Genomic DNA, 10,026 nt, shown 5'->3' with positions numbered 1-10,026 from the left:
GGGTCGTTGTTCGCTCGTGTGTGTGTGCATGAGTGAGTGAGTGAGTGAATGAGTGAGTGAGTGAGTGAGTGAGTGAGTGAGTGAGTGAGTGAGTGAGTGAGTGAGTGTGTGTGTGTGTGTGTGTGTGTGTGTGTGTGTGTGTGTGTGTGTGTGTGTGTGTGTGTGTGTGTGTGTGTGCGTGGGTGCGTGCGTGCGTGCGTGCGTGCGTGCGTGCGTGCGTGCGTGCGTGCGTGCGTGCGCTCGGCCAAAGAAATATAAGAAAAATAATATATTGTAATTAGAAGTGTATACACTCACCACTCCTTGTCAGGGTAAGGACAGGAGTCAAACATGTCTTTGTAGATCAGTGTAGACCTGGCCATGGGTCCTAGATAGGGACTGCGGAATGGCAGCAGGGCGGCATAAAACTGGAATGCAAGTCAAAAACATCTGTTTCAATCGAAAATGGTTCTGCAGTCACATCTAAAAGCTGTTTAATAAATTGTCTAAAAAAACGAACTAATTCGTTATATAATATATATATAATAATAATTGTCTGAGTGTATTTTCTAGCACACTGTGCTCTAAACCAGTGGTTTTCAAAGTGGGGTCCTTGATCCCCAGGAAAAAATGGTGATAATTTATTTTTACTAGAATTCCAACCATAAGTAACACAATGACAGAAGAACTGTTTTGGTCATGGGTTTCATACGCTTTCTGTAATAAAACAGTGTGACGACCCTCTCACTCTCGTCTTGCAGGAGCTTGTTGTTGTTGTTAGGTTGATTGGGTGCACCTGGGCCCAGTGCACTCATTGGGCTTAAGAAGACCTTCAGAGCATTCAGTCCTTCTCCCTCCTCGCCGATCTATCTGGACCCTGGGACAAAATCCTATCAATAGGGGTCTGTGTCCTAATTTGTGTCAGTTTATATTTAATTTGTGTCAGTAGATACTCCTTGATGTGAAAAAGTTTGAGAACCACTGTTCTAAACAGCTGCCACAGTTATTTATGTCATACATATGATAATGCCCATGAACAGGGTGTGAATTACGTTGCCCCTCCCTCTGGCCGTGATGCCCTGAGATCCATAAGGCCACCTTGGCAAGTGCCCTGCTACCCGTCAGTGGTCTCAATTTAATGTAACCTGCCCTATATGCGTAATTGGCTCATTTTAACACACATTTCAGAAAAATCGCTCTTCACAATGTCAATAGAGGGTATGCATGTGATGTCACAGAGGCAGAAGTCACTGTGGGGTCACGCCCATTGAGTCACAGCAAGACTGAGCTTGAATGCAGTAATCAGCCTAGATAACTGACACCTGCTGCTCAGGGAGGAACTTGACACTCATTTTGACACTCGTTCTCGATTGAGGGGGCGTGTTCCAGTGGGTGTGCATACCCTCTATAGAGCAATGACCTTTGTGCCCTGGCATGTGGCCTTTTGCCCTAAAAAAAATTGCGACGTATGGCCTTGCCCCTAAAATGACAAAATTCCCATCCTGCCCATGAATATTGTAGCGATGTGGGGTTGTCAGTAAACATGTGATTGTCTGAGTGTTGGGTGGGTTCGCTGGGGGTGTGGTAGAGGGTGTCCCACCGCACTTGAACGCGGCTGGGAATAGTGTAACGCACCTGAAGGAGACATGGAGTCATGTGGGGTGGTTAGCTAGTTGGGGATTGGTGGAGCGGGATGCGGCCATTTTGTCAGCGGGGAGAGAAGGGGAACGGGACAGAGTGAAAAGTAACGCCTTGGAGGATCGGCCAGGCGTGGGCGGCTAGCTGTGTCTGCTAACTGATAGAGGTTAGCTGTGTCTGCTAACTGTTACAAGACTAGCTGTGTCTGCTAGCTGATACAAGGTTAGCTGTGTCTGCTAACACTACAAAGACCACGGGCGATGGTGCGCGACGGAGAATGGCCGTTGCCGAACGGGGAGAAGGAGCTTGTGCTGGCTCCCCTTATACTGACGTTCGGCTCGATGCTGGCGGGCATGGAAGCCCGGGTGTTGAAGGAGGTCGGACGGCTGTTGGAAGCTACGCCTGCCTGGGCAGAGGAGCTGATGAGGGTGCTACGAGATGTCACACAGCGTGTGGACTTGCTGAGCGCGGTGGTGGCGCAGCGTGGAGAACGGCCGGAGGAGCCACAAGAGAGACTGTGTTGGACGTGCAAAGAGCCTGGGCACCGAGCGAGGTGGTGTCACAGCGGTCCCGGGGAAAAGACCAGGTACGCGGAGCAACGGTACTGGGGGCGCCCGGGGGTCTGCTGGTCATGCGGTGCGTTTGGACATATAGCCAGGGAGTGTCACGAGGCTATCGGAGACCGGAGGACAGCGGGAGAAGAGAGACGTGCCGGCGGCGGGCAGGTGAGACTGTTGGGGTTGCCGTTCACCTGAGCACTTAGCCAGAGACTGCACTAGGAGTGTGAACGCTGGAAGAGACACACAGCAGGGGGAGCAGCCTGAGCAACAAGCGGCGGAGCAGCGGAGCAGTGCAGAGCCGGGCATTCAGGTCAGGAGAGTGTGGACTGCTTGTCCAGATGGACGGGTGTTGCTAACGCCGGAGGAGCCTAGTCGCTCTGCACCCCCCACGGTGGAGAAAGACCTCTGCAGCGCTGTTACAGTCGGGAGAGTAACGCTCGTGTCTCCGGGTGAGCGAGAGGGGTTACCACCGGAGGAGCCGGCCCAGCCTAGCGGCTACACACCCCCCACGGTTGCTGAGCAGAAAGCAGAGGCGGAGATCTCTGCCGGTGGGGTTCTCCCTGCTGCCCTGAACACGCCGCCCCCTGGGGAAGGAGGACGGGAGGACGAGCGAGTGCAAGAGGCGGAGGAAGAGGAGTACTGTTCAGATGTGGACCTGGAGGATGACAACATGGACATCACGGATGTCGACGTGGATGAGTGGAGACGCAGGCAGGTGGAGGACGCGGACATCAGTCAGCTGCTCGCGTGGGTGGCGATCGGACACCGGCCCCCTGTGGAGGAGACGCACATGTTTTCCGGTACAACGAAGGGACTGTGGAACATGTTCACCGACCTGCGTCTGAGTAAAGAGGGGCTGTTGGAGAGGACAGGGCACGGGATAAAGGGGTTCCAGAGGATTGTACCCAGCTACCTGCGGGGATTGGTGCTACGGTGGGGACACAGGGCCCCCAGATCCGCTCCCCCCAGATCCGGTCATTTCGGGCCTGAAGAGACACTCCGCCGTGTTCATGCACTGTTCCATTGGGGGAAACACAAGGAGGATGTGCGGAGCTACTGCCGTGTTTGTGTTCTCTGTGGGGGGCACAGGGGGGAGTAGTGTGTTTCTGGTGGTGGTTGAAATGTGTGGGGGGAAAAAAAAAAGAAAGAAAGTGTAATGTTGATGTTGTGTTGCATGTTTACTGTGCCACTTGGGACAAGTGTTTGTGTAAAAGGGGGGGCTGTGTAGCGATGTGGGGTTGTCAGTAAACATGTGATTGTCTGAGTGTTGGGTGGGTTCGCTGGGGGTGTGGTAGAGGGTGTCCCACCGCACTTGAATGCGGCTGGGAATAGTGTAACGCACCTGAAGGAGACATGGAGTCATGTGGGGTGGTTAGCTAGTTGGGGATTGGTGGAGCGGGACGCGGCCATTTTGTCAGCGGGGAAATGTGCGTGGGTTGTGAGTCTGAAGATACGAGGGAACTGGACAGGTGTGTGTAGCTAGGAGCTGAGTGTGTTAGCTAGGAGCGTAGCCAAGCGTGGCTAAGCGCTGGAAGCTGTGTGTTGTGAACGGAATAAAGCCTGCAGACCAAGTGCTCGCCTCTTCTGTTCCTTCATTAATAATCCAGGAAGCGAATTATTACAATATAAATGTACACATTTAACACAAGACAGTTTTGTCCCAATCTAGCGTCAGTCAAACGCTCCCACACTAATTAGATTAATGTTTTTTTTCTATGGACAGGTTTAACGCTAGTTGGATGGATAGGCTTCGGTTAATGTAGGTAAGAGTTTTGTCCCAAGATGAGATATCATACCTACCCTTAAATTTACATACACACATTACCCTTAAAGAATTAACATAAAAAAAAAAAAAAACATAATTATTTTACTTTATCAAGACTAGTAAACTTGAAACTTTAGTTAACAAAATAACAAAGTGTTTACAAACACAAAGTAATCTATTTTAGAGATATTGAATGACTTATTTCAGAAGAGGATTCCCCCTCCAAGAAGAAAGGAGAAGATTTGGGAATGGACCTCTTTACAGATATCAGTGAGCGTGTCAGAGACGTCTCCATACTCCAGCTCCATGTCCATACTGTAGCTGAGCAGGGCCAGGCAGCCGCCGGGCCTCAGCACCCTGTCTGCCTCCTGCAGGAAGCGCTGCCGGTCGAACCAGTGGGCCGCCGTCATGGCCGCCACCAGGTCTGCCTCGCCCGCCGCAAACGGCAGCTCCTCCGCCGGACACTGCCTGGGGATTGGGACGTAGATGAAGGTGGTTGGAAAAATGTAGTAGACATGGGACAACAGCCTGGTCGCCAGAATAAAACGTAGGCATTGTACGCTTCTGCAATCTTCTGATATCAGATACGTAGAACGTTTTTTCAACCAAAAATATATTGCAAAAAATATATCACAATTTCTACACGATACACGGGGGGCGATCTGGGATGGTTGGTACAGCATGAAAGATAAGTAATGGGAGTCATTTCGTGGGGACTTTAAGATAAAGGTATCAAAAACACAGAAGATCAAGACACTGATCTCATCACGTCTTGTCTACCTTGCAGTGTTTTGCTCTGATGTATTTTCGCAGTTGCTTTGGCAGAACATTAAAGATGTAGGACATCAGTTTGAAGCCTGTCAGTGTGCCTGGAGAATGATTTCACTGTGAGAGGATTATGTTTACCTTTCAGTTTGCTGAACTGTGAACCTGCACCAGGGAGTGATTCTGATGTGAAAATACACATGAAGTCGCGCCAACAAGCGGCCTATATATCCCCACTAATTGAGATGCCATCGATTTGCCTATTTTGCCCTATTTGCCTAAATCCTGGTATTAGATTGTCTCTCCTAACCCAGTCTCACACAAAATTGTGAGATAGCAGCCTTGGTCCACAGCCCAAACACATTGTGCGTGCATCTCTGGCAACACGTGTGTGTGTGTGTGTGTGTGTGTGTGTGTGTGTGTGTGTGTGTGTGTGTGTGTGTGTGTGTGTGTGTGTGTGTGTGTGTGTGAGTGTGAGTGTGAGTGTGTGTGTGTGTGTGTGTGTGTGTGTGTGTGTGTGTGTGTGTGTGTGTGTGTGTGTGTGTGTGTGTGTGTGTGTGTGTGTCTAGCACCAGCTAGTACACGAAGGTCCCTTGTAAGTTTCCAACAGAGACAACAACAACATTGGACTGGTTTAAAGTTACAGGGAAAGCTTGCTTGCCTCCCTGCTGCAGATCATAATGTTTCACACTCAATACTTAAGAATCATGCAGTTGATAAGGACATAGTCATTTTTACAGTTAAAACTAGATTACAAGTCCTTCCGACCAGGCTCAATCTCTCTCTGGTATCCTAACACTTTTTCTCCTCATTGTCTGCAGAATGATCATAATCAGTCAATAGTCATTGAATCCATGTCTCATATTCTGAATGGTTGCTTTGTAAGGGAATGTATATTACAAGACATGACAGAATGGTTTACCTGTTAGTTAAAGACATAAGGTCATATGTTCCATCCTCTGTTGAAATCCATAAACACTCCCGTGTTTCAACTGCCATGTTCAAACTGTGTAATACTGAATATGACATATTTTCAAATGTGACACCTAATACACCTGATGTTGTTGTCGATGAGGACAGTAGAGAGGCCACCATTTTGGAAGTGGGGTGTGCTTTTGATTCCAGTCTGGAAGAAGCTTTTATCACCAAGGTTTTGAAATCCCAACTGCTCAAGGATGCCATTTTACAGCTTGGGTATAATTGTAAATTGCTTGTTTTCATATTTGGAAGCCTTGGTAATGTCCATAGGCTGGTCGTAAGTGGCCTGCAGAGGGCAGGACTGCCCAGATCGAGAGCCAAGGCTCTGGCCAAATTCTGCTCTATTTCTGCAATAATTGGCAGTCGCCACATTTGGAGGAGGCGCTGTTTCCTTTATCCATAGATTCAGACTAGATACATCTGTCACTATAAGATTTCCCATTGATTGTGCATCTATTATTGTTTGTGTTCAAGGATTTTTTGTCTAAATGTGAACACAAATAAAGGTATTAAAATGTGTGTGTGTGTGTGTGTGTGTGTGGGGGGGGGGGGGGGGGGTAGCCATCTTTGGATGTTTGTTTTGCTGGGACCTCAGCAGCTTGGTTGTAAGTGTTGGAGCCATCGACATATAATAAAGATATCAAAGATATATTATCTCAGTGGTTGGAGCATTGATAATTTCCCCTGACAGCCATATAGCAACAGGTATAGTCAGACCCAAGGTCAGTGCACGTTCACACCATATGCCAATTCCACGCCAAAGCCACGCCAAAGCCACACAGTTTCAATTCAGCATCCTTGTTAACAGGTGAGTCCGTTCACACCGGCCACACGCCACGCCATGCTGAAGCCACGCTGCACCATGCCAACGCCACGCCGAACCGATAGATTCAGCTTCTGTTCTTCTCATTTTCCAAGGGGCGGCTACTGTGAGACTACGCTAGAAGTGACTGCTAGAGGTCGTTTAGCGTAAAGGCAGTCTCATAAGAAGACGGAAGGGGTGGGATAGGTGGACCCATGGTAGTGTCCTTGCCCTGCAAATTCCTCCTCAAGTTGCTTAAACCCAACCGAGTTTTAGTAAATTAACTGCCATGCCTCTGTGCTCTCATTGGGCGCTGTCACCAGGAAGTAGAGGACTGAGCTGTTGACACGAGTGGACTGAGGCAAAACGTGATGTTGACATTTGACCATTTTTGAGACGTTATTGTGAAACTAAAATGTTTTGCGCTGTGGACCAACAATTATTTGTGAGATAGTGTTGCTCCTAAATATCAGCCAGTGAGCGCTTCACCAAAGAAAACGTTATATGATTTCTGGGTAATGAAGCTCAAAATTCAAACTGTTACCTCTCGCTGCCATTTGGGACCGTGCAAAGTTGCCTACTGCAGCTTGAATGAAGTTTGTATTCTTTCTGGGGGTTTTCTGTATATTTTACATAAATGAAAACTGAATTTATGAACTGAAATTAAATTGCATTAGATTCCTTCCACCTCACCTGTATGAGACATTTGGAGGGTTGCCGTTAGCCTGTGCCATCTCCAACTGGGCGGCGCTAATGTCTGTCCCTACCACCTGGGTGAAGTATGGGGCCAATAGGGTCGTCCCCTGCCCGGAGCCACAGCCCACATCCACAGCAAGTTTGAATGGTTTTGCGGCCTGAAAGGAATGCCATTTGAAAATAAAATACAAATAGCAACTTGTTTATCCAGACCTTTACCTGATTCATTCCACAAATGACAAAAGGGCTTAATGAAACCACTAGTGATGGTAGACACAGCCAGGGCACTCATACATTGTCAGGATTAGGAGTTCATTCGTGGGTGAAGTATTCCTACTAAAAATGCACTGATGGTAGTACTATTAAAGTGCTTTAAACATTCAACTGCTTTCAGAAAATATGCATGTAGGCTACATTTTGATATCATTGACCCAACAATTTTGATTATTTTCAGCGGTCTGAACATTTCTTTTTTCTTGTATTAAATATTATTTTGGGGGGATTTTGCCTTTATTATTAGATAGCTGATAGTGAAGAGAGATAGGAAAGGTTGGGAGAGGGGGGATGGCAAAGGTGCATCAGAGATGCAACAAAAGCTAATGGTTATTACCAAACCAAATTTCCCAGGGACCACTTCCACTGCATATACCCCCCCATAAAATAAAATTAGCTGATTTAACAATGCAATAGCAGCAGATTAACTAAATTACAATATAAGGCTACTAGCGGGTTCAAAATGGACAGACACTCACACACACACACACACACACACACACACACACACACACACACACACACACACACACACACACACACACACACACACACACACACACACACACACACACACACACACACACACACCTGCCAACATTAGGCTGTGAAAAAGAGGACCCCTTTGAAAAAAGAAAATCCCTCGCCAAAATGTTGCCTACATTTGGAGTGTTACCTTCCTGACAAGCTAGCATGACATGGTTGGTACAAATCCATTCCTTAAGTCTTTCTAGTTTCATATGATACCAGCAACTTCACTCTGACTTTAAAACTGAACCTGCTGCAGCCTCTGTAAGTAGATGTTCAACATTTTGATGTTTCCCAAATATCGCAATATTTCCAAAAATCGGCCCAATCCGGCAACTGCTCAGGGTTAATGTGTTTGTAAAAACTGTTGTCTGTAAAAAAAAAAAAAAAAAAGCAATTCTCTGGCAGACCACCGTTTGGGAACCAATGCTTTAGACCACCGGGGATGTCACAGTCTAAACATTTCAATCTCTTCCCATTCTGAAAATCTCAATAATTTCTGTTGCCAAAATCTTGTAGCTTCATTTTGTTCTATTACATTTGAGATTGTATCACTTTAGCCTTGAACTAAATTAATTCTTACTCAGTTTGAGTAAGAATTGAGCTTTCTTCAAGCATGAAGAGATGGAGATATACAATTATGCTACAAGAACTGCACTGCAATAATAGCACCAATGTGCTCACACACAAAACAGACCCCAGAGCCCTTACCTTTTCCTCCATGTAGCCCAATATCTTGGCAATCAGTTCATGGGGAGCCACCCTATACTTCAAGTAAGCAGCTGCATGCTCTTTACCTTCAAACAGACGTTCAGCCATGCTTCTGTGTCAAAGTGCCTTTGAAGATGTTTGCCTGGCTGAGTAACCTATCAAAAGTTACTTATTTACTCCCACAGTTAAACTTGTCCAGCCCTCTGGCATCTCAGCCAATACAATCACTGCTACAAGAACAAAAATCACTGGATTGCAGATTTTATTGCCTTTTTATTTTATTGCCAACCTAAGGAAAAGTTAACTCGCCCACCCGACAGACAGACAGACAGACAGACAGACAGACAGACAGACAGACAGACAGACAGACAGACAGGTGAAAACACCAATACCAGCCATTGCTGTCGTGTCCGATAAAAATAATTATAATAATAAACTTAAGGAAATCAGAGTTCAACTGAATAGTGATTTATGTGTTTAAGCAGCACAGATTTAGATTTCTGCACTTGCACTTGCCTTCAACAAACAGCAGATGGTGCTAAATGCACAAATATGATGCTTGGTGCCAAGAAGGAGATGGTTTCTGAGAGAGGGGTTATTATTTAAACACTCCTGCTCCTGACCACCAATAAGCTGCATCGAGTGAGGGTATCAATTCATTCTCTTACCTTATCTTACAGTACATAGCATACAGGACATAATTACTCTTACCTTATCTTACATTACATAGCATACAGGACTTTTTTTTTTATTAAAAAAATTAAATACAGGACATAATTTATCTTACCTTCTCTTACAGTACATAGCAATAGCATACAGGACATAATTACTCTTACCTTATCTTAGAGTACATAGCATACAGGACATAGTTTACCTCATCTAAGACTTAGAGTACATACTAGCATACAGGACATTGTTTATCTTACCTTATCTTACAGTACATAGCATACAGGACATAGTTTATCTTACCTTATCTTACAGTACATAGCATACAGGACATAGTTTATCTTACCTTATCTTACAGTACATAGCATACAGGACATATTTTCTTACCTTATCTTAGAGTACATACCATACAGGATATTTTCTGCCAAATTCAGATGACATCATAAAGATGAGCCAATGGCTAAGGCATCAAATGACCATCTGTAGGAAGGGAATATTACTGGCCTGCTACTAGTATGTGGTTAATACCATAATTATCATTAAAAGTATCACCACAAGCAATTATTTGATTGGGGTTAGGTGAATATGGGACGGTGTTGACTCTCATAACCCCAGATGGTCTGTGTCCCATAATCGTGTGTTTCTAATTGGATTTATACACTGCG

General features: G+C 46.0%; 1 protein-coding gene across 1 annotated transcript; it reads right to left on the bottom strand.

The window, feature by feature from the left end:
* Positions 1-293: 293 nt before the first annotated feature.
* LOC310774088 (putative methyltransferase) lies at positions 294-8,803 on the bottom strand (the record flags this gene model as incomplete). The annotated part of the gene is made up of 4 exons (XM_083634150.1): positions 294-407; positions 4,197-4,410; positions 7,181-7,341; positions 8,696-8,803. The coding sequence occupies 4 exons, from the start codon at positions 8,801-8,803 to the stop codon at positions 294-296; spliced, it is 597 nt and encodes a 198-aa protein (XP_083490276.1).
* Positions 8,804-10,026: the final 1,223 nt, after the last annotated feature.

Source organism: Poromitra crassiceps, assembly GCF_964638095.1.
Source record: "Poromitra crassiceps genome assembly, chromosome: 3".
NCBI lineage: Eukaryota > Metazoa > Chordata > Actinopteri > Beryciformes > Melamphaidae > Poromitra > Poromitra crassiceps.
Note: the sequence above shows the minus strand (reverse complement) of the source record. Positions and strands in the feature narration are given on the sequence as shown.